At 46.9% G+C, this 25372-nt stretch overlaps 1 protein-coding gene across 16 annotated transcripts in view; it reads right to left on the bottom strand.

The window, feature by feature from the left end:
- ADGRB1 (adhesion G protein-coupled receptor B1) overlaps positions 1 to 25372 on the bottom strand; it is a 289794-nt gene that overhangs the window by 146635 nt on the left and 117787 nt on the right. For 13 of the 16 annotated variants that reach the window (XM_071421902.1, XM_071421903.1, XM_071421911.1 and 10 more), the window contains 3 exons: positions 15134 to 15292; positions 7066 to 7173; positions 872 to 1036 (listed from right to left, as the gene is read on the bottom strand). In XM_071421902.1, coding sequence (XP_071278003.1) covers positions 872 to 1036; positions 7066 to 7173; positions 15134 to 15292 — 432 coding nt within the window. The remainder of the gene's footprint in view (positions 1 to 871; positions 1037 to 7065; positions 7174 to 15133; positions 15293 to 25372) is intronic. The other 3 variants (XM_071421912.1, XM_071421913.1, XM_071421919.1) reach the window with 3 other exon arrangements.

Here is a 25372-nt window from a genome sequence, read left to right as displayed (position 1 = left end):
TTCCTGACCTGGAAATGCCCCAAAAGGCACCTGCCTGCAGGTGTACTGAGTTCATGGACTTCAGACAGCATGGAATTGTTCACACCATGGCAAAGCAGGTGCCCATCTTGTGGGGCTTGGTCTAGCAAGAGTCTCTGTATGAGGCCTCAAGGCATGAAGAGAAGGGACAGGGAACAAAAACCATCTCCCTCCAAGAACTGCAGAATCATAGAATGGTTTGGAATGCAAAGGAACTGAAAGATTATTGTAATATTCTTGCTTGATGTCCGGGAGGAATGATGAGGAGGACCCCATCTTATCAGAAAGCTAATTTATTATTCTATTCTATTCTATTCTATTCTATTCTATTCTATTCTATTCTATTCTATTCTATTAAAAAATACAAAAAACCCCTTACTAAATACTAAAAAATAATAACAAATACTAGTGACTCTTTCCAGAGTCTCGACACAGCTTGGGCCTAATTGGCCAATGAGTCAAAACAACTCACACTAGAGTCCAATCAAGTAATCACTTTAAGTAAAAAATCTCCAAACACATTCTACATGAGCACAACACAAGAGAAGCAAATAAAATGAAAATTGTTTTTCTTTTCTCTAAGGCCTTTTGCTGCCTTTCAGCTTCCCAGGAGAAAAACTCTAAGCAAAAAAAAATCATATTTAGAGAATGTGAATGCCACAAACGATCATCTAGTTCCAACCACTTCCCACTATCCCAGGTTGCTCCAAGCCCCATCCAACCCAACCTTGGACACTTCCAGGGATGGAGAAGCCACAGCTTCTCTGGGCAACCCGTACCAGGGCCTCCCCTGAAATATCACAGTGGAGACACCACAGGTGGCCAATCTCCCTCCCTTGCTGGCCACCAGTACCTGGGCACACGGCAGAGTTGTTGCACTGTCTCTGCTCCCGGAGAGGGCCGCTGCACTGGGTGCTGTAGGAAGACGAAACGCAGAACCTGGTCCTGGTCTGCCAGCCCTCCCCGCAGGTGGTCGAGCACACGCTCCACGGGGACCACTCCTCTGCTGCAGGGTCACCTGGGGGGGGGTTGGAACACAAGGTGAGGATGTGGCATCCTTGCATCTCCAGGGAAGAGGTTTCCAAGTGATGCTCGGCCGGCTGTGGGATCTGTGAGGCTGCAATGTGTCCTGCAGGTGGGGTGAAAGATGGGCGGGAGGGTGTGAGGGCATTGGGGAGAAAATGTGAGATTGAGAATGGGCTAAAGAGGGTTTTTTTGGGCACTGTGTAGAGCTGTGGGAAACACACATTATGAAAAAAATAAAAAATAAAGAAAAAGGATGCTGTGGAAGCATCGGGTCATTGGGAAGGGCAAACTCCACCTCTGAAGGTGGCGTAGCCACTCCAGAACTTTGTGAGCTGGCATAGGGAACCTCCATTTGGAGATTGTACCAACAGAGATTAGACAGAGTATATGTATCCATAAACTGTCCACTTTTAAGTGTTCAACCCCTTTTCCTGCCTTCTCACAGCCCCTGCCAGTGCAGACTGGCAGAGGAGGAGCTGACAAAGTGGAAGGTGATGGTGCCTAAGAAGGGCCAGCTGATGAAATCCCAGAAAGTTTTCTTGGCATCTCCTCTACCTGTGGAGATCTGCTGTGAGCCTGTGACACGGAACAAGGATGACTCTTCCAGGGCATCACACAGTCCCTATCAACTGCTTATCTGATGGGGCAGCATTGGAAAAGCAGCTAAAAATATCCCACTGATGGGAGTGAAGAGCACTGAGATGTATTCCCCTTATCACTAATATTCCTGCTGGGGCTGTTTCAGCAGCCACAACCACAAAATAAGTCACCCTAAGTGTGAAATGAGCAGGGAAAGGATGATTTTCCATTAGTTTTCATAGTCAATTTTCTATCCCTTGAAGAAAAATGCTTTTCTTCCCCATACGGAAACAAAAACTGCCTCTGTTCTATTTAACCAAGCCATGCATTGTTTGGGTTTCTGGATTTTTCATGGATTGCTAAAAATTACACATAATAAACCTGGAATGTAGCATTTGGTAGGTATACAACACAGGCATATGGCAAAAAATAAACACCAGCATAACAGAGGGGCAACCCCTTCTCATGACAAATTCTTCAGAACCTCAGACTGCCCCGTGTCTCATCCCAAAAGGATGCATTTGGCAAACTGTGGGTGATATGAAGGATCACAGCACTGGTAAATATGACTCCAAGGGTCATCCAGGGAACTTGGATGTGCTATTCCACACCACCACCCCATTCCCTAAAAAAGCTGGGCAGAGGATGCCATGTTAAACTCTAGGGCTGCAACATGGAAAAGGAAAGAGACTCTGCAGCTGGAGATCTCAGTGAGGGTTATAAACCAGCTGCATGAAAATGTCAGAGCAGGAACTGTGGTGGGGACTGTAAAGGTTGGTGACCACCAAATTTTCCAATATTGCCTGAAACTGTTCACATCTGAGTTTTTCCTCGGGGTAGTATATTTATTTTAAAAGTTATTTATATTTATATTTATATTTATATTTATTTACTACTGTTTTCCACATGCAATGAAATTTCAAGCATTTGTGGCTCTCATCAATCTGCTCTTTGGGATTGTTTTGGTACTTATCTGTGTTGTTTGCTTTGTGTCATGCTTTTCAGCACATCTGCTTTGAATGTCTCCTGTCATTCCGGCAGCTGGGAATTAAAAATACACCCACTGATTGAAGCCTGTTGAATTAATATGTGTTGAGGGGGAAAAAGTGTAGAGGAAGACCTGTCTTTGCTGTAAAATTGACAGGATTTCACTCCTTCATTTGTTGTCTGGACACAGAAAGAGGTGGAGGCGAGGATCAATCTTTCACTGCCTCATCTGTGCCGTTGCAATGATTATCATGAGATGCAACTGCTGTTGTTCATTAAGCCAAAGTTGCTCAAAATAATTTCCTTTTGTGTTTTATTTCATTATTCTGCCCAGTTGGTTGCAGTTAGATGAAAGTTATGGACCACTGGTCTTTCCCTGGGATGTGTAGGAGACATTGTGTGTTTCTAGGCTTTGGGGCTCCAAGAAAACATCAGTCCCATGTCCTGTTTCACAAGTATCAGATCTCCTGGTAGAGAGAGCTCTGCATTTCCATGGCAATTCTCCTGCCTTTCCAGAGCCAGAGTCCTGCCATGCTCCAAGCTCACCTCCAGCAAATCACATTTATGGTACCATCACTTCATCATTTGCCATCCAGAGTATCCCAGACTCCAGCACACAGATCCCAACCATTCCTTCTTCCTTGCCTGCTTGGATGCTCCATGAACCTCTGATGCCTTTGCATTTCTCCATCCACCCTGGGCAACCTCCCCAGTTCTGCACCCAGCAGCATGCAGTCCCTCAGGGGCAGGCAGCTGGGGGTTTTGGTAGTTAAACACTCCAAGTTTGGGTCCCAAAATCTTTCTGGGAGGCCAGAGGTGGGACAGGGGAAGCCTGCAGAGACACAGGAGCCTCCTCCATCAGCAGCTCGTGGTGTGAAGAGCCCACCACACCACCAACGTCCCCCTCAGACCTGGCTGGGGTTTTGCAGTCTCCATATTCAGAAGAGTTCCTGTGTCACTGGATGAATGAATGGCATCTCTGAACCAAATCCCACCTCTCCTGCCTCTTTCCTCTTCATTATTTCTGGCTTTTGCCCTTTCACAGCAGAAATAGCTGTGCTTAGAGGTAAATCTCCTCAATTATGGTCCCTCACATTGCATGAATCCCTGGCTTTTAAACCCATAATACAGTTTATTTTCTAAGTGCTGGTGACTCCCTTGGGCTTGGTGTCATTCTGAACCAAGCAATTCATCTCAATCCACTGGGACATTACATCCAGCCTAGTCTGAAGCCTTGCACAAATTTAACTAATTTTCAAACCAAGCAAGACCCAGCTTTGAGACACTCTCAGGCATGAGACAAATTCATTCTCTACTTGAGAGAAACACAATAGTGCCCATCATCAAAACTACGAGTGAGAAGAATTTCTGCACTCCTCTGGGTCAAATGGCAGCAAATGGAAGTTACTGAGTAAAGTATATTGCAATTATTTATCCCAGAAGTGGATTCTGACTCTGGTTTTTGAGATAATGGCAAGATGGCAACCATGCTCATTGGGTTTGAAAGCTGCCTAGTCCAGCTCAGTGCTGTTTTGTAATTCAACCTGCCAGAGATTATAGAATCCTGGAATGGTTTGGGCCGCTAGGAACCTTAGAGGTAACTTACTTCAACCCCCTGCCATGGGCCAGGACACCACCCACTATCCCAGGTTTCTCCAAACCCCATCCAACCTGGCCTTGAACACTTCCAGGGATTGGGCTTCTTTGGACAATCTCTGCCAGGGTCTCACCACTCTCATAATGAAGGTTTTTGTTCTAATATTGAATTTAATTCTACCCTCCTTCAGCTTAAATCCATTGCCCCTTGTCCTGTCACTCCATGCCCTTGTCCCAAGTCCCTCTCCAGTTCTCTTGGAGAATCTTTAGGCACCAGAAGGGGCTCTAAGTTCTCCCCAGAGCTTTTGCTTCTCCAGGCTGAACACCCTGAAGTCCTTCAGACTGTGTGAATTTCATAGCAGAGTGGCTCCAAATTTCCTTTATCCCCAGAGGAGAAGAGGCCAAGCCCTGCCCAGCATCACCACCAGTGCTTGAAGGCAGCTATCTCAGCAGGGCTGACTTCTGATTAGTTTTGTGATGCCCCAAAGTAGCTTGGGGATTAACAGGAATGTCCCAAAGGATTTTTCAGGGCTCTCTACCCCACTTGAAGTGGAAGATGGCCCTTGCTGCTCCCACAGATCCAGGTGCAGCAGATGGAGAGGGTCCAGCAGGTGCTGCAGAATGAGACACGCTGGGTGCTAATCCACAGGGATTTGGCACTGCAATCCAGGATCATTCCAGCTCCTGGCTGCAGTGTCCCCATCAGTGCCTGCAGCTGCTCCATGACTCCTCTTCCCTCAGCACTAATGGAGCAGCACATCCCTGCCACCCCTCTGCCAGGAGCCCTTTCAGTCTGGGGGTCTGTCAGTCTGACATCTCCCCATGTGCCTCTCTGCTCACATCCTGCTGCAGGCAGAGTCCTCCTGAGCCAGGAAAGCCCATGCCAGGGACCTGCTGGGCTGGATCTGGCTCCTGTGCTGTTGCTGGGAGAGGCACGTGGGCAGCCAGCAGCACAGCCCTGCCACAGCCTGGAGGCCAACAGGACCTGGGAACCAGGAATGTGAAGGGCTGGCAGGAGAAAATGCTGCTCTTCAGCTGATCAAGGCCATCCCCTCATCCTTGTGAGATGGCATCAGCTGATTTCTGTATTTCATCTTTTTCCAGGTCTTGAGCAGTTGTGAAATGTCTCATTCCCTACAATCTGTGCCCAAAGGGAAGTTGTGAGGTTTGCTTCTGCATCCTCAGCTAAAAAAATTCCCTCTAATCCCTTTGTGGACTGTACCCTCTGTGTCCACATCTCCTCCATCCTGATTTCCTTCCAGCCTGGGACAGCCACAGGGATGTGGGAAGCTTGCAGCAGGACAATGCACATCTCCCAGCCCATGCTGCCCTCAGGGATGCCACAGCCCAAGCCAGCCATGCTACAGCGGTGGCCACAATGGTAGGGAGGTGACAGAGACGTCACTGAGCCCAGCTCCAGCATCCAGATGCACGGCAGGAAGAAATGCCAAACTATAAACCTGATGGCTGAGTTACAGGCTGGAACAGGAGCTCTGGGGAAGCACCTGGGACCAGGCAGAGTAGGAACAACAGGGGCCTGCCTTGAAATGCCTTCCCTTCATTTGGACAGAGATTAAGCTCAGCTATTCCACGTTGTAGCGGTGCAAAAGTCCTCTCTCTCCTGCAGGTTTTACCAGACTCCAGGGATCCATCCTGCAGGCAGTGGAGCTGCTCTCAGTGGAGGGGGCAGAGTCTGTGCAGGGTAGAGAGGAAATTGAGGCTGACCCCTGCTCTCTGTTGAAAACCACAACCCCAACAAGTCACCCCCAGGTACTCCACACCACACAGGCTCCTGATGCTGCACAGTGGCAAAGTCCTCCTGGGCTGGGTGGAGCACAGGTAACCCACACCAGAATATGATCCTCTCTCCCTTCTAATCAAATCACCTCTCTGAAGCCTTTCTAGAGCACAAAATGCTGGCATGGTCACTGGGCAGTGATTTTTAACCTCTGGCCAGGTTTAGCACTCTGTGCTTTGCCTGAGACCCCTGATGTGTTGAGATCCTGCCATGACACAAAGGCATGAAGGGAGAGCACAAAACCTTCGCAGACTGAATCACAGAATCACAGGATGGTTTGGGTTGGAAGGAACCGTAAAGATCATCTACTTCCAACACCCCTGCCATGGGCAGGGACAGCTTCCACTAGATCAAGTTGCCCAAACCACCATCCAACCTGGCCTTGAACACTTTCAGGGATGGGTCAGATCAGATCTGGCAGAGATCTAGGTCAAATTCATCCCCATCTTCCCAGATCATGCTGTCTGATATTACTACACATTATTGCCCTTCTGTGGCAGAAGGGTGGAAGGTCCTGCTGCAGAACCTACTGGAGACAAGTCCTTGCACATCACTGAAGACCCAGGGACAGAGGAAACCAATCCTGCTCTGTCCCCACCAAGCCCTGCTCACCCTCTCTCACAGCCAATGGGAAGGCATGACATGGACATCAGCAAAGGGGCTGCATTGCACCAAGGTCAGCTTTGGCTTCATGAACCATGTGTGCTTGGATAATTCAGACAAAGCAGTGACTCAGAAGTAGGCAGGGTGATGGCAAAACATTCTGTGGGGATGGATGGTCTTGCCAGGGCTTTGTGTCTGTCCCTTTTTGCCTTCTCTGGCCCATGGTGACGACACAAAACCCCGCGGGGTGATGGAATGGGAACACAGGGGGCGATGACCACTGGTTCAGCACATGACAACACGGGGGGAGCATCCCCCACACTGACCTGGGGGGAAGGAGATGGTTTGGGGAGGGGGAGAATCATTGAAACAGTGCAGAGAGCCCAGCCCAGCTGGGCAGTGCAGTGAGTGGAGCAGTGTCCCAGCTCCAGAGGCCGCTGTGGGAGGTCAGAGCTTACCTATTTGAGGTGCAGGGTACCCGTAGTGCTGCAGTTCGTCAGGGTCCTCTCGCTTTCTGTTATCTGTGGACCTCAGCGATTGGCTTCTGGAATTATAGCGTCCATTGGCTATGGCAAGGTAATGGGTCATGTAAATACACCTCGGTTCACTCTGCAAGATCTTTCACTACAAAGGTTACACGCGTTAACAACAGCCGCCTGCCACGTTCCCCTGACGTGACCACCTGCTTTCCAACCCCAGCACCCCTGGCCACCAGTTTTCCCTGAGGTTTCAGCACCAAACCAGCCTGAAAGACTCGGGCTGGTTGGTGGTTCAACTCCTTCTTTTTGAGTGGGGCTTGGGACCATGCAGAGTATGATCCCCTATGTCTGGTCTTTAATCAATTTCAGTGGTTTTCTAGGGTGTCTGCACTCCTTGCTGCACTTGTGGAGGATTCATCCTCTTCAGACATGCTGGCACTGAATCCTGCCATCCCTAGTGGTGTTTTGAGATTTGTGGTGGCAGCTGGCAGGGTGGTTTAGGTGGGAAATTCTGCCTTGCAACCAGCACCTGCCTAGAAATGCCCTGTAGAGGAGCCAGGAAACGCTGAGTGCAGCAGGCAGGTGAGGGCAGGTGGAAAGGAAAGGGATATCTCAATAGGAAGTCTCCTTCATAGACTCCACCCTGCCACCAGCAACAAGGAGAGATGAAAGTCTGGTTTCAGCAGAGTACCAGCAGAGCAATAACTGGGAACTTTTCCTTCTCAGCGAGAGACAAGCTCCTGACCCTTGTGTCCTACTGAAAATCTCCCAGCGGAGCCCATGGTGCGAAGTTCAGAAGGTAAACAATGCATCCACAGTAAATCAAAGGCATTTAACTGTTCCTTCCAAGCCCACGCTCTGCCAGCTTTTCATTTTCATCCTGTGTGATCAGCCCTGAACTGGCTGGAGGGAAAACTAAAATTTCTGCTGTCTGTACTACTGGACATGCTGTAACCCTGACACATTCCCTTCCTACAAAGAGAGAAACAACCCAGCAACAACAACCAAATCCCATCTACCAGGAGTGCCTGCTGTAAATTAGGAGAGCTCAGCTGACTCCACAGGAGTCACACAGAATAGCAGAGAGCAGAGCTGAGCCCGGGTAATCTGTGATCTGGCAGCCAATTTGTTTCCAAACAGCAAGTACCAGACAGAAGATCTTTTCCCCCAAGGAGGCAAAACAGTCAGACATCTTTTCAAGAAGTATGAACTGCCAAGGGTTGAAATAGTGACAAATTGATCCCGGAACCCTGAGAAAATTAATAAAGGTTAATGAAGCTTCAGTGTGGTGGCAGGAGTCTTTATTGCCATCCAAAAAGGGAAAGCAGAGGAGGCAGAGGAATGATTCAGAGAGTCCCTGCCAGGACCCAGGCTTTATATTCAGCAGTTTGGATCATGGGAGAGTTTGTGAAATTGTATTATTTACCATCACAGTTGCCTGAAAGCAGAACTTGAGGAGTCTAGGAATTGTCACATGGACTCCTCCAAATGTTCCCAGCACCAGCTGGCTTCTGGCTGGAGGGGACGGGATGGGGCAGTCACCCACCTGCCATCCTCTAGGGAAAGATACCCACAGCCTGAAATCAGGACCACAAACATCCTGAAATCTGCAAACACCTTGTTTTTGCCTGGCTCCTTCCTGGAATAGAGGGGTTTCAAACCCTTTGCTTTTAATAGCTAAAAATCACGGGACTTTCCTGTGGGAGATTCAGTTCAAAAAAGAAAAAACTCTAAGTAGTTTTCCAATACTCATTTTTTCGAGTTTGTTAGGAGACAACTTATTCCCATATTTGGAACTTCTCACATCCCCACCACCCATTCCTGGTTATACCCACACACTTTCATCTGCTCCAATTTAAGTCCTCTCCATGAAATCTCACAAACCACAAGAACACACAAAATCTCCATCTGCATCACATCCCCATGGGCTTCCCACAGACTTATTTAGGCTGGGAGGAGAAAGTGGGGCTGGGCATCAAGGAGTAGATGTGTGGAGCTTGGATGGCTTTGTCACCTGCCCAGAGCAAGGAAGGTGACAGGGAAAACCTGGGATTGAATATCCCAGAAGCAGTCAGTGTTCACGGATGGACAGAGACATAGGAAGCAGCACATAGGGAAGGGAAGATAAAAGAGCAAAAAAGAAGTTTTAATTGCAAGTCTAACACCCTGAACCTCATCTCACCAATTATTTGGGCCCCCGTGTCGCTGACATCTCCTAATGACATACCCCAGTCTTGAAGGACTGAGTGATTTCCTTTGCTCCTTGACAGGTATGTCAAGGCTGCACTGTTATTTCTCATGCTAATTAAAGCCAATCAGGCCTAGAGGCTAAATGAGCGACCCTTCCAGCTTCCCCCAAGCTTTCCCTCCACTGCTGCAGGAAGCCTTCCTCCCCTCTGGAAAAGGATGTGCAGAGAAGCCAGTTTGTCTCCATTTAACACAGAGCACTGCTGAGATTTAACCTGGAGAGATGCACAAACCAATCCTGGTTCCAAACAGAGCAGGGAGACACCAGGTTCCTTCAGAACATGGGGAAGGTGGTGCAAGTGCTGCCTTGCTGTGGGCACCTGAACTTTATGGGGTGGAGGACAAAACCTAAAGGCAGTGGGGACCTGGTTGGATTTCAGCAGCCTTTTTCCCACAGCAGGGTCAGTGGAGAGGAGTAATTCCAGGATTAATAGAATACCCAGATCCAATTTACATCCTAGCTGGGTAAATGCAGTGAAAATGGCACAAAAAACCCAAGCACCTTTCCAATGCCAACAGGAGGAATAGAGGGATAATGGGATAATGCTCTTGGAACCAAACAGGGATGTTTCAACTTCAAGCAGAGGCAAGTACATGAGATTTTGAAAAAAAAAAAACAAACCACAGCTCAAGTGTGGATGTGGAGGATGATCAGTGCTGGCAGAAGTGGGAATAGGAAGCAGGTGACCAACACTTCTAATGAGAACATGCCATGTGTCAGACACCAACTTGCAACACAACCCAGGGAAAAATAAAATGAAGGCAGAGACTTTGAAGTGCTGTGGGCCAAGGTTTTAACATCCAAACATGTGTCACCACAGCTACACACTCTGTACTCATCCCCCAAACAGGAGAGGCAAAGCAAATAGCAGGATCATGAAAATTATTCAGGCAAGGTGGGATGGTGGGAATGAGGGGATGAACCAGAGCAAAAAGTGGAATGGGATTATTAAAAAAATACCCAAAATATTGAAATGAACCTCTGTGCAGTAAAACTGAAAGGAAATATGGTGACTATGGAGGTTTTGGAGCATCTACCAGCTGCTAAAGAGTAAAACTGAAAAGTACAGAATTACTAACAACCCCTAAACCCCAAAACGTGGATGGAGAAGAGGGAGATTTTGGAGGCCACCGAATATACTGCAATTACACCCAAAGCATTTCAATTTGAATATGTGAAATTTGTGAAAACATCACTGGGGGAGTCACTGTGACTCTCAGATGTGAAATGCCTGAACTACCAGCAAAAAAGAGGGCAGGGCAAAGTCTCTGCAGCAGCAACAGCAGGTACCTACAGGAGCTCCTCCAGCTTGCAGTGAGTTCTAGCCTGGCCTGCAGGGAATGAAGATGCTCCCACACATGCCCAGGATATTTCAGCTCCGTGGTTGCAGCAAAAAAAATAAAAAATTAATGAGAATCAGGGGCGGCAGAGACTGAGACTGAGGCTCAGCCTTGGGAATGTCACGTGGAACATGAATTCCTTCACACCACTAACAGCTGAAGGGCTACATCCTGAACCTGCTGGAAGCTGAAAGTCCAGCCTGGAACACCAGGACAGTGCCAGGGTCACCATCCTGCACCTGACATCAGGATGTGGTCACCCCTTTCCCAGCCATGGGAGCTGCGGCTTCCCAATCTGCATATCCATAAATGTCAGGGATGGTTCTGTGCAGCCCCTGCCAGATGGGATGGCAGGATTTCAGCTGGCTCCTCTGCTGGTTTTCCTTCCCCAGGAATAAATGCAGGCTGCCCACATCTCTGATTGTTCTTACATCTCTCCAGCACTGCTGAATTCCAACGCTGGGGTCAGGTCTGTGACGATTCCCCTCTGGTTTGGATGTTGTCCACCCTTGTGAGGACCCTCTGCCTGCCAGGTTGTGAGCAAACCCAGAACCTTGCAGTCAAAAAGAGCCACTGTGGATGGAAAGCCATCCCTTTCCATCCCCAGTGGGTGGACTTGGGAAGTTCCTCTGCAAGCTCCCACCACAGTTGGGTTGGCATTTTTTTCCTTCTCTCTATAAAAGAGCAGCTCCTGCCCAAATCCAACAGAGGGAGGAAATCTCTGCTGTCTGTGCTGGAGAGGAGGATATCACCAAGTCCTTTAGCAAGGCAAAGCCTTTGTGTTTTCCTTGAGCTGCCACAAATAAAGGCTCTGCCTAAGCCAAGCTGCTGTTACCAGACAAAGTTTCCTTCCCAAACTGGGATGAGTCTTCAATAGAGTTTTCCTCAGCATTCACAGCTTTTGTTTTTGCCCATGGAAAACTTACCTGGCTCACTTCCTGTTGGGCTTGGATGTGTATCCCTGGGGAAATTTAGCCAGAAGATCATCAAGCAAGAGACTCTATCACATGAAACAGCAGAGATGGTGGCCCAAACGAGTGGGAAAACACAAAGACCACATAGAAATGGTACCTGTGGAGTCATTCAACCAGCCCTGTGCATTAATTTTAACCTCTGTGGCTTCCAGGCAACGTGTTCAGACTCAGCTCTTGGGGCCCAGGTGTCTGCACCCACATTTTGGTGACCAGGATGGCACAAATCACAGCTCTTGGAAAAACTGAGAGGTTTCTACTATCAACCCCACTCCTTCATGCTGAGACCTGCTGAAGGCCCACCTGGGGGCAGCTCTGGAAGAGGAAAATGGCAGGACCTGGGCGAGATCCACCTCGGGGAAGAGCTCTGTGACAAGACAGCTTTGGAATGTTTGCCACGGCCTGGCAAAATAAAATGACCAACTAAACCCTCGAAGATATTCCACAAAAGTTCTTCTCAGCAGCTCCAGGGAGATGAGTGTCATCACTCTGAGAACCTGCCCCAGAGGCAGGAGATCCAATTAAACAGCTAAAACACTCCTGCTAATCACTCATCAGCTTCTGAGCCACTTTGGCAGAAGTGGGAGAGGAGAGGTGAAAGAAAAAAGATGGGTTTATCCTTGTTTTGAAGGTGGAGGGGGATATCTGTGTTATTCTAACCCAACTTGCTTGGCTAGCAATTTCTCAGTGGACAAGTTTTAATTTACCTCCACAGCAAAGAGGAATATATCAGGGCACTCATCCCTGTTTTGTTCTGCTGTTTTTTCAGGATTACAGATGGCTCTTTGTTCAAGGAAAATATGTTCTCCTGCTTTTTTTCCATATTAGAAAATTAAGATCTCAGCTATTCCACAATAGCTGAGAACCAACCTGGAGAGCTGGTCAGGTATTATACAAGTTAAGTTGCTTAAATGCTGAACAATTGAAGATAAAGTTGTTCTCCTGGCCAGTTCCTCTTTTCGTTATTTGTTATATTTTTCTTCATTTTATTCTTTTAATTAAGAAGAGAAATAATTAGAATCTATTTAACTGCAGCTTATAATGAACACTTAGAATAATAACAGTTCCAGGGAAAGAACGAACATTCTACTCATCCCTAACAAATCTATGAGCAAAAGTCAATATGAAAATAACAGTGACACATTTAAAACAGGATTTCTATTCTACTTTCAAATCCTCTTAGGTTTTGGTGCAAATCAAAGTAAAGAGAAGGAAAAGATACGTGCAAGAAAATTAAAAACCCTTCTTGGGTCAAAAGTGCATCTCTTTGGGCAAAGGCAGCAGGGGACAGACTCACTGAGAGGCAAGTTCAGAGCCAAGTGAACATTTTTGATACAAAGAGACACAGATTTATCTTGAAGTAGGACACAGACCTCAATATGTGCATGGAGAAGTCATCTGGAAAGATTTATTGCTCACATATCCCCCCAAACCCTTTCCAGCACGAAAACATCAAAATGGGGCTCAGCAGTTTGTCTGCAAAGAGGGTCTTGGGACAATTAATCAGAATTAATTTATTTCAATGGAATAAATCAGTTTTTGCTGCCCAACTCTGCGTGTGTATTCTCCTTCCAAACTAGGACTTCCCACTTAGCTTAAAATTCCTTCTTTCCTAATAACCAGAGCTGAACTAATCTCATTGCAGTTTGGAGGAGGAATTGGCTGGGAATGCAATGGAAAAAGGACAGGAAGACAAGTGAAGTAATTTATTGAATCATAGCCCCTTCAGGTTTTTTTTGCACTTAGGATTGACCTTGCTGATTGTTGTGTTCCAGGAAAAGTGAAGTAAATAATGAGTAAAAACTGATTAATTCTTCACTGCTGCACTCCATGCCATGGAAATCCAACCCAGCCTCCATGGTTCTCCTTGCCACCACAATCTCAGGAGATCTAACGCAAAGAAGAACCAAAGTTTTGCTTCTGGGGAAGATCAAGGGAAGATGTTATGCCCCCTGCTCAGTGCTGATAAGGCTGGCCCTGGAAAACAGGATCTTCCCCCTCTCACCACATCAAGAGGCCTGCAGAAGAATCAAACAGGTCCCATGGACAGCTTGGAAGATGGTTAGGGATGAGGAAGGATGTCCTGCAAAGAGAATCTGGGGAACTGGGTCCCCCCTAGTTTATCCAGCATAGGAAGGACACATTAAGGAGGGTTTTGTCTGCTGTCCCATGTGTTCCCATGGTCAAAGAGTGACCAGCCCCGCAGATCCCCCTGTCCCACTCCCAGTGCCATCTCTTCCTTCACACATTGCTCACCAAGACTGCTGTGGCCCTTCCTCCAACTCCACTCAGGCACACCCCCACCCCACAGCTGGACTTCTGACTTTTTCAGGACCAGCTTCCAGGTCCTTGCATTCCTACTCTCCCTGCCACAAGCCACAGCTGAGTCATGACTACAAAGTCACCACCAAGCATGGGGGACATGGATTAAATATCCCTAGTGTGGGCAAAGCTCAGAGGGAATTTAGCAATTGTGAGCCAAGGAGATGGAATTCAATACACCAGGTTTCATTAAAAAAAAATCTAAGCCTAATTGCAGCATATTTTAAATTTATGGAAATGTTAAAAAATGCATGAAATCATTTTAGCCCTTATTAGAGGAATATATTTATGTCCCTTTATTTGAACTTCCCTCTTATCAGGAGATACTTCCCAGCCTTTGAAGACAGTTGAACTTTCCTTAGTTATTTGACTAGTCAGAGGAGTTATTCAAACATTCTCTACTCTGAATTTGAAATAAAAAGAAGGGAATAATTATAACCAGCCATTTGCTTGCATTTATTGGGCTGAGCTGTTTCTGCAGTTGGCTTTGTCTCTTCATCCCCCTCTCAACACAGCTTAAAGTAACAGAAGAACTGGGGTTGAAAGTGCTGGAGGTTCACCAGCTCAACGCATCAGTATCTGACTGGTGTGGGCACTCTGTGCCCTGTTCTCTGGAGAAGAGGACCTGGAAGGAGGATGCATTACAGTGGAGCACACACCAAAGCCTTTGCATCACTCAATCCCTGTCAAACAGCCAGATCTTTCTCTTCATCTTATCACCAGGGGCTTCCATTTGTGAAAGAAAGGGGCAGGGTCACTGCTCTTGAACTAAACCAAGAAGAAGCAAGATTAACATCTCTCTCAGCTTTAATTATTTGGGAAAACTGAAAAAAAAAATAAAATGCCTGTAAGGACGTGGCAGCAGGATAAGAAAACCTGATGTAAGCCTGCTCACGGATTCCTATAAATTCTTTGGGTTGAAGGCCTGGAAGGTGCAGGAAGACTGTGCCAGCACGTGTGCGTGTGCATGCGAGACAGGCAGGGACACGGGCAGGGCCATGCACAGCCAAATCCACACATTCCCCTGGGCTCCCTGCTCCAACACAGCCCCGGGGCAGCTTCCCCGAGCCTCTGCAGCACCCTCCATCCTCGATGGGGATGAAGCCATCCTCCTCCTCCTCCTCCTCCCGGGAGCCGCGCGTGCAAGGGAACATGCCTCCACTTACTATTGCAAGCCTTCCTATTGCACAGCCGTCCTTCCTCCAGCACTCCCTCGCAGGCCAGGCCCTCGTTGGGAAGGGGCTTGCAGGAGCGCATGCGGGTCTGCAGGCCGCCCCCGCAGTCCTTGGTGCAGTCGCCCCAAGCCGACCAGGAGTTCCAACCACCTGGGCAAGATCCAGAAAAGCCCCGTCAGCCTCCGAGAGAGCCCAGAGCCTGCCGTGTTCCAGCTGCCGAGACTCAAAACTGGGGTGTGAAAAGTGTAAAAATACGGCTCTACGTAGGTATTTACTGTATGTATTTTGATGTGTTGATTAGTAGTGCTGTATTAACATTTTAATAATATAATAAATGTAGCCTTGTAGTTAAAAGGTAACTTTTGTAGTTAAAATAAGAACTATGTTGTCACAGACATGTTTTATCAAAAATCCTTTCCTTAGGATTTTTTTCTCCTGAGAAGCTGAGAGGCCTCAGGAATAAAATGTAAACAATGATTATCTGCAGCTGTGGAATGCAACAGGTGGATCTGTGATTGGTCTCATGTGATTGTTTCTAATTAATGGCCAATCACAGTCCAGCTGTCTGGACTGTCTCAGTCAGTCACAAGCCTTTGTTATTCATTCTTTCCTTTTCTATTCTTAGCTAGCCTTCTGATGAAATCCTTTCTTCTATTCTTTTAGTATAGTTTCAATATAATATATATCATAAAATATTAAATCAAGCCTTCTGAAACATGGAGTCAACATTCTCATCTCTTCCCTCATCCTAAGACCCCTGTGAACACCTTCACACTGTGTAAGTGGAATAATTTTTTTATGAAAGAAAAGAGGCACTCGCACCAGACAGAAGCCACAAGACTCCTAAATCTTTCAGAGAAAAGGAATTTATTGTTCTCTTATCAGAAGAAACTGAATTCTTCCTGCCTAGCTAAAGATCGAAGGCGAATCCTCCTTAGGATTAGGAGGAGGAAGTTGAGGATGACCAGACCGAATCCTTTGTTTGAATGGAATTTATGCATCATGTAAGAGGTGTATGAATATTCAACAGGCTATTGCTCATAAGGGTTAATCCTCTGTTAATGGGTGTCCTTTTTTGGGCTGGTGCTGCTCAGAAAAAGATACCGGGACTTCTGTAACTCTTTGTCTATATTGTCTCATATTGTCCTAATTCAAATTGTCCAAATTATTATTACTCTAATTGTATTACTATTTTTATAACCGTTTTATTACAATTAAACTTTAAAAATTTTAAAAAAACAAGTGATTGGCGTTTTTCACATGGGGTGTCTCTAAAAGTGGTGGGACTGGAAACTGCAGGGTAGCCCAGTGTCCTGGGTTGACTATTGTGAGAGTCTGTCTGAATTTTCCCTCATCTGCCTCACGATCATCATTTGGGGACCACTGAAGAGAAGATCCCCCCGTCTAGCCCTGTAGGAGAAAGTCACACGCCAAAGGCCCTGAGACCTGAGAGCACAGTGCTAAGTTATTGTTCTCACAGGTGTTGTTTGCTGTATGCTACACTGAGCCCAAAGAAGGGGGCACCGTGCCCTTTTTGCAACAATAGCCTTAGAAGCTGTCCCACCTCTCGGCCTGGCTGGACTTCTCCTGAGTTCTGGGTGGTCTCCCACAGAAGACCCTCACCTGTTTTACAACCACTGTGACAAACAGACTGAGATGTAAGAAGCCTTTACATCAAGGACTGAGACATGAAACCCCCATGTGAAAAGGCCCCTCTGCTCCTTCCAAGGACTGGGACTGAGACCCCCAACCCGGGGGAGGTGTGTGGGGGAGGCAAGCTGGCCAAACTGAGATGTTTGCCTGAGATGCTGTGACCACTGGACCAAGAAAACAATGGCTCTGGTTTACTGCTGAGGACATGGACTACCTGTTACATCTATTCCTTATTGTATCTGTTTCCCCTCCCTCACAATTTTCAATAGAATTATCATAATAAAAACCTCTGAGTTAGCTAGAGATTTTGAGATCTCCCTGATGTAACAGGTGGATCCTTGCCTGGACTGGACCAAAGAACTTCGTCTATATTTGGTAGCTATTCCCCCCCCCCCCCCCCCGCCTTTTTCTTTTTCTCTTTTTCTCTCCCTTAATCTCTCTATCGCATTTTGCTGTGGTCATTCAATAAATGTGTGTTTGTTTTGATTATCATTGCAAACCCCTTGTACCGTGTTGGTTCTTTTTGCACCCTGAGATCAAATCCACGAGCCATCACGAACCCTGTTCGTAAGGGTGGATTGTGACACTATTTGATGCTTTTATCCCCAATAATCTTGTTCTGTTTATGCTGAATAATAAGTTTTCTACCTTTAAGACTTGTTCCAAGAGTTAAGGGGGAGAGAAGAAGCGCGCAGTTTGTTTTCAGACACTGCACTCACTCCTCCACATTCCTGCTCCTGGACTGCGTTGTCTGCAGACGGACAGACAGCGGGACAGAGCTCTCCTTTGTTTTAGTTAGTTTAGCTAGCTGAATCAAAGAAGTTCCCTGCACTGTGGGGTTTGTTTCCCTTTTCTTTGGAGCTGTTTAAACCTGCTCTGGCCTGAGCACCAGAAGAGCACCTGAGGCCCACCAGGCCGGGCCTGAGCCGCGGCATTTCCAGCGCTGGAGGGGAGACTTTCTGAGTTTGTCATCTCTTTTGGAGCAGCAAGGGGTTTTATTGTTTAATATTGTTTAGGTTTTATTGGTTTATAAACAGTTTTTTTTCCACTTTTCTCCAAGGAGGTATTTTTCTCCTGGAACAGCTGGTGGGAGGGGCCAATTGAATCTGCTTTCCAAGAGGAGCCCCTCTGGGGGGTTCTCTCCAGAATTTACCCTGAACCAGGACACCCAGGAAGTCAAGAAGGGGAAGGGAGAAGCCTTGCCTGACTTTACATTGACTTATCTTCAGTTATTTCTATTTCTAGAGTTTAAGAAGTGTTTGGACAATGCCTTCAGGCACATGGTGGGGTTCTTGGGGCTGCCCTGTGCAGAGCCAGGAGTTGGACTTCAGTGATCCTTGGGGATCCCTTCCACTTCAGGATATTCTGATTCCAACTAGTGCTGCCCTTCCTGTGCTTACTGTGGCAAAATGTTCCCCTCTGACAAGACCCTCTGTCCGTTTTTGTGTCCTGTTGGCTTCCAACCCCAGAAGACACAAGCAAAAACCACTTCAAGGTACAAACCCACCATCAGTGAGGTAGTGCCTCCTCCTTCTGCCACCACACAAACACACAATGTGAAGACAAGGAAGGTGAGAGGAGATAAGGTTCTACCACTCATATTCCCCAAAAAAAAGACATTTCCTTTCCCCACACTGCAGACCCCAGCAGCCACAGAGAGGCACAGCTCTCAAGGACAGCTTTGGTGGGGGAATAACATGGGAATGGCATTCTCCTCCAGCACCCTTTGTAGAACCCACAGGGAGCAAGATGAAGGTGCATTTTTGGCTCCTCTCCCAGGCCATGCTCAGTGCTGCTGTCAGCAACGCTCAGCTTTCCCCACAACAATCTACAGCTCTGAAAACTGATGGATCCACCAAACCACCTGGCTGCAAGGATGATCCTGCTACTAAAGGGAAATTCTGAGCCTCTGCAGCCTTCTCCACCACTGTGTCTTTCCAGCTTCCTGCCAAAAGCAACTGGACTGGGTGGAACATCCATAAATGCTGATGGGCAGGATGGACTGTGAAGACCATCTGAATCTGGCTGGCCTCCCACAGTCCAAACACCTGCGGGGAGCACAGCAAGGCTGAGTTTTGGGTTGTAAAAGTCAGCAGGGGGTTATCCAGTCCTTTCAGGTGATGGATAAGCTGTCACATCCCTCAGTGGTCAGTTGCCTCCCCATAGGCCACATGCAGCAATCTAAAATCTGCTGAAATAAGCCCTGGCTTCACTGTTCTGCTCCATCATTTGTCCACCTCATGGGGAGGAGCAGAGGTGGCCCTTCAGCCCAGAGGTGGCCACTTTCACATGGCTGCTTTTCCTGCTGTGAATTCTCTCATTACCCACAGCTACCCTTGGAGATGTTTCAGGTCCAGGGAATTCAGCTCAGTGCTGTGCTCAGGCACAGATAAGGATAACGAGCTAAAGATGCAGGGTTTTTTGAAGACAGGAGACACTGGGAAAATTCTTGTTTTTAAAATAAAAATGAAATAACCCACCCTTCCCTCTTTTTCTTTTTTCCCCCTTGCCAACAGCCAGAGAATTCAGAGATGCAGATGATGCACTTCAGCTGACTCAGCCTCACTGAATTGCTATTTATGAGATTGTGGCTGTACTCTGAGCTCTGGGCTCTGCTGGTCCCTACACAACCTCTACAGGACACCAGCCCTGTCTGGAAAAAAAGAGCCCAATTAGATGCCAGACCAGAATTTAGGGATATTATCAGCACCCTCTTGCACAGGGATGGGCAAACACTTGTCCACCTCCACAGCAAAAACCCGTCAGTTCATACTCTGCTACCTCCAGCCTGGTTGTGGTTTAACTTTTCCCTACAAGACAAAGTGAAAATAAACACAGGCTCAGCAACGTTTCCACTGCTGATGTCCATGGAAGCTGCTCAGATATTTAATCATGAGAATAACATGGAAAAATGGAGCAGGAAGGCAATGGAGGGCAGTGAACTTGCCAGCAAAGTACCCAGAGATGCTGGCAGCAGCGTGGAGGATGGAGTTGTTACTGGCACAAAACAAATTCTTGACCTTGAAGAAGACTGTCTTTCCCTCAAAGGTCACTTTCTGTGCTGGTCACTTTCCTAAACAGCACGGGAACACAAGCTTGTCTTCCATTTCCTTATGGAAGACAGATTGTGTTTCCTTTGTAAGTGTAATGGGAGGTATCCTAATGCCAGGCTCGAGCTGATCAATAGGATATCTGTAACCAGACACCTTTAGGAGTTAATCAGCTCCTGGCTTGCACTTTTCAGGATGTGTGTCTTCCATCTCACTCCCTTGCAGATTAGGAGTGAGGCTGGGGAAAGGAGAAAGCAGCTTCACATAAGCCTTGGCTTGAATTGTGATTTATTTGGGATGCTTTTTGTTGAGACAAAATGCATAATTCCTCCAGTGTCTTTAGAAGTTATTTTATATTGTGTTTGTAAGCAAAATATGGGCCCAGACTCACTGGCTGTCATGGTGCTCCCAGTTTGATGACGGATTATTCAAACAGTTCTGCATTTTGGGATATGACCCATTATGGCACTGATCCCCTAAAATACACAAAGAAATTAATGTTGTCTGGTCTCATTACATGAAAGAGGGAAGGATAACGAAGGTGCCAATCTTTGATTTCTTAAATCACAGAATCACAGAATCACGGAATGGTTTGAGCTAGAAGGGACCTCAGAGGTCATCTTGTTTCACCCTCCCTGCCATGGGCAGGGACACCTTCCACCAGCCCAGGTTGCTCCAAGCCCCATCCAACCTGGCCTTGGGCACTTCCAGGGATGGGACAGCCACAGCTTCTCTGGAAAACCTTTGCCAGGACCTCACCACCCTCACAAAGAAGAATTTCTTCCTGATATCCAAGCCAAACCTCTTTTCTTTCAGTTTGAAGCTATTCCCCCTTGTCCTGTCACCCCAGGCCTTTGTAAATGTTTTCTCTCCATGTTTCTTGTAGGCTTCCTTTAGGTACTGGAAAGCCACAATTAGGTAACCCTAAAGCTTCTTTTCTCCAGGTTGAACAATCCAAATTCTCTCAGCTTTCCCTCACAGCAGAGCTGCTCCATCCCTCTGGTCCCCTTGGTGCCTTCTCTGGACTCCTCCAACATCTCCACGTCCTTCCTGTGCTGGGCCCCCAGGGCTGGAGGCAGCTCTGCAGGTGGGGTCTCACCTGAGCAGAGCAGGGCAGAGGGGGTAACTCTTACTCTGCTTATCTCAGAAATGGGAGAACCAGGCAAAATGAGATAAAAACCTTCATGATCTCAAATCCTTAACTGGAATGAGATCAGTTTATGAGGTTGAGCTCAGATAACTTCCTTCCTCTCCTTACTCCTCAGTTTCCATCCCATTTGTGAGTGCTAAAGAGGAGCTAGAGAACTACCAGGGCACTTAGTAAATCAACCCAGGCATTTACAGCCAAGACAAAGGTATTCTCCACTTTATGGAGCAGTCCTTTTTTATCATCAGGTTGTACCATGGTCCTGACAAATTAAATGCTGCATGTTATTTATCTTATTTATTGGCTGTCAGATAAACCTTTTGAAATCCTCCTTCTTTTCCTGGGTCTAGTCCTTCACTGCTTCAAGTGATTTATCTTTTTTAGTGGAGCTGTAAACAAGTGGTTAAGAGTCTATTATATGAAGTTATTCCTATCCCACATTTCAAGGGGGAAAATGCTGTGCCATGAGGAAAACACAGGGTTCTTGTGCCCACTGCTGCATCTGGCTTCTGGAAAGGAGTGTCTGAGGGAGCTGGGGGGGCTCAGCCTGGAGAAAAAGGCTGAAGGGAGACCTCATCTCTCCCTACAGCTCCCTGACAGGAGCTTGTAGTGAGGTGGGTGTCAGCCAAGTAACAAGTGATGGGATGAAACAGCCTCAAGATGTGTCAGGGGGAGTTTTAGATTATTTATTTGGAAAAATTTCTCCACAGAAAGGATTGTTAAGCACTGTAACAGGCTGCCCAGGGAAGAGGTGAGGTCAACATCCCTGTGAGTGTTCGGACAAGGTGTGGATGTGGCACTTGAGGACACAGTGGTGGTGAACATGATGGTTGGGCTTGGTGATCTTTTCCAACCTGAATGATTCCAGAGCTCTATGAAAAGAATGACCTGCAAAGGCTGTGGAATGATCTACAACGGCTGTGGTGTCACACAGATGCTTTCAGCACAATGCAGGAGCTGCAGAAGGGATGCAAGTGTGATGTGATCCCTGCAGAGGCTGCACAGCTGCCCCATCCCTCAGTCCATCCCTCAGTCTCTGCTGGCTGAGCTCACACAGCCCCCACAGACTCCCCACCCTCTATAAAATGTTCATGCCTACTTGCCCACCACACAATCCCTTGCTCTGCCCTTTCTTCCATTTTGAGCATGAGGTTGGATGTTGTTTTTGATGCTGGGAAGTGAGGAATGCACATGAAATGCAGTGCAGGCTTGCTCTGAAGTTAATGGGACCCTTTGCAGGCAGCCCTTGCTACCCCTTGAGTCCTGTTCCATGAGCTCTCAGCAAACTGCTGCTCCTGCTGATAGATGCGGGTTGAGTTGCCATCTGTCCTTAATCCACAAATAATGAGGCTGCTGCAACTGCTCTATGCAGGATTTTGCTTTTCAAGGGCACAGAACCCTCCAAAAGTCACACACCTAAACCGTTCCCACTTTGTGACGTTTTTCTCAGGTATGGCCTCGTAGAATCACAGAGTTCTCTCACTTTGCCCTTTATCCCTCTAAACTGGAGGAGCTGTGGCTCATGCCTCCAGCTCCAGAGGTTCCCATCACAACCAGAAGCTATCACCTTGATCACACAGCCAGGTTTAACTTGTATTTTTTATTTTTGGGGAGCAGCCCAAGCTCCTAGAATGTGTTTTAACAAAGGTGGCTGTTGCATCTGAGGCTCGTGGCTGGTCTGAGTGCCTGTCATTCAGGGAGGCCTTTAATCCAGTTTCCAAAGAGTTTTTTGATCCTCCTCAGTCAGTTCTTATCATGACCATGGACTAAAACAAATTACTTTTCATGCAAGGCTGACCCAATGCATTTTAATTCTCTGGTTAAATGGAGAAAATTCCAAGGTGGTTTACATCAACCAGCGATCTCATATTTGGCATTTCTCATTCTGAATCTTAAGCAGAGTTTGCAAAAGAATGGGTCTTTCCTACTGCAAATTAACTGAGAGGGCTCCACTTAGACACCTCGTCCAAACACCCTTGATCTTCAGGAAGATGAGCATCTCAATCCAGAGTTTATCTTCACAGCTGACAGCTGCAATGTGTCTCAGATGACAGTCACTCAGTCATGCCTTTTAATTTAACAGCAATCCCTTAAATTAGATGGCAGTGACAACAGCAAAAACTAAAGAATCTACACAAGACAATCAATAAAGCAAAAGGGGTTTTGCTGATAATCCACATCCACCTCTGATTTTGCTTTTTTGGATTTAGCCTCTCACTGACCCCAGCTGAAGACACATCTTGTTGGCAGCTGTCTCCAACTCAGTAGGTCAGGGCATTTTGTGTCTGAAAAACATGTCCAGACTGCAAAAACACCACCACAGCTCTGTGTGCTACCACTGGGAATATTTAGTAGTAGAATTTATATCACAGTTTCTGAATCATCTCAATTAGCAAATGAGGGGGAAAAATGTCATTTCTTATGTAAATAGTGGGGAAGGATACTGAAGGGAGATCAAGAATGAGATTGCCTTATACCATCTGAATCCTGAATTTGTTACACAATGGGACAAGTCAGGGAGCTGCCCCTTTATCACTCTCCTTCCTACTGTGCTGGAAAAGAGCAAGTCCAGAAGGGGTTATTCTGAAGACATCCTTCCATTACACCAACCAGTGATCATTCCCTGGAGAGTCATACATTCAGTTTGTCCCTTCTGAGGGAAAAAAAGGAGAGAAATCTTTCAGGGGGATGTCCCCTCCTTGTGCCCCATGAGATGAAGGCCACAAGGGAGTTGCTCCAATGGTTCCTTCTCTGCCCTTTCCAATATAAATCCCATGGAACACTTTGCTGTTTTGCAGATTGTGCACATTAATATAAAAACCAACACCCCAAGCTCCCTAAAAAGCACAATAATTCATTGTAAGGACATGCAGTGATAGGACAAAGGGGAATGGTTTTAAGCTGAAAGAGGGTAGTCTTAGGTTAGATAACAGGAAGGAATTCTTTACTGTGAGGGCAGTGAGGCCCTGGCACAGATTTTCCAGGGAAGCTGTGGCTGCCCCATCCCTGGGAGTTTTCAAGTACAGGTTGGACAGGGCTTAGAGCAACCTGAGATAGTGGAAGATGTCTCTGAACAAAGAAAGGAGGCTTGGAATGAGGTGATCTTCAAGACCCCTTGCAAACCAAACCATTCCATGATTGTTTGACTTTTCTTCATGGAAGGGAGATGGGTGAGGGGAGAAAAAATTATAAACATACATTAAAAGTTCATGAGCTGCAGGGCAAGGTAACCAGGGACTGACTGCTCCTTGAGTTTTCCAGCACTGGAATTGAGGGGTGTCAAATGAAATGAGCGGGAGGCAGGTGCAAAACCAGTCAAGGACATAATTTACAGACACAGAGCGGTGTCAAACGGTGCAGTGCTTTCACAGCAGGAAAAGGCACCAAAGTTTCCATGAATATAAAATGTAACTGGGGAGATGCATGAAAGACAAACCCAAAGATGGTAATAGATACAAAGCCAGCAGCTCTTGTCCAGAAGTTCCCTGGGCTTCAAGCTGCTGAGTTGTGCAAAGTTGGAAAGGACCTTCAGGATCATCGAGTCCAACCTCTGACCTTGCTGACCAAATCACAGCACTCAGTGCCACATGCAATCATTTCTTGAACACTTCCAGGGATGGTGATTCCATCACCTCCTTTGGCAGCCCATTCCAATGTCTGACAAGCCTTTCAGTGAATAAATTCTTCCTGATTTCCAGCATGAATCTTCCTGGCACATTCTCTCTTTTCCTGTTGCTGGTTGCCTGGGAGAAGATGTCAAGCCCCAGTTGGCCACAGCTTCCTTTCAGGCTGTCTGGATGTTGCATATTTGTCTTGTTCTGCTATTTTCCCTTCTTAGCCACTGCTAATGAGAGGACATTGGGCCAAAAAAAACCCCTGATTTGGACAACAAGATGGTTCTTGGTACTTTCCCAGTTGCTTGGTGTGTTCCTACCTTGACTTTAACCCTGTGACTCTCCTTCATGGAGATGTTGTCAGGGCACAGCCAGCTACAGGTCAGGTCAGTATTTCCCACTACCAAAACTGCCAAAATCTGCTCAGGTCACTCCCTTCTGGGCACCCAAATAAATGATGTGATTTTTTCAAAGCTGCTGAGTGGCCAAAGCTGCCACTGATGCCCACAGCATTCCCCAGTCCCTGCAAATGAAGGTAACGAGGTCAAATCTGAACAATCATTTAGGATCAGCTTCAATCTCCCTCTGCTCTACAAATCACTTAAGGAAGATGGAAATGAGGCCAGTGTACAGCTTTCAAGGAAACCCAGCATAAAGCTGTGCTTATTACATGAATCCCTGCAAATGAAACACTAGGGATAAAGAGAGATTATTTATGTGGAAATGGTGGGGGAGGAGGGCAGGGAAATGAGAAAGGGAATGTTTA

This window comes from Agelaius tricolor, unplaced genomic scaffold (assembly GCF_023055355.1).
Source record: "Agelaius tricolor isolate 1412-34295 unplaced genomic scaffold, bAgeTri1.0.p SCAF_2, whole genome shotgun sequence".
Lineage (NCBI taxonomy): Eukaryota > Metazoa > Chordata > Aves > Passeriformes > Icteridae > Agelaius > Agelaius tricolor.
The sequence above is the reverse complement of the archived record's forward strand: the minus strand, read 5'-3'. Positions and strand labels throughout refer to the sequence as shown.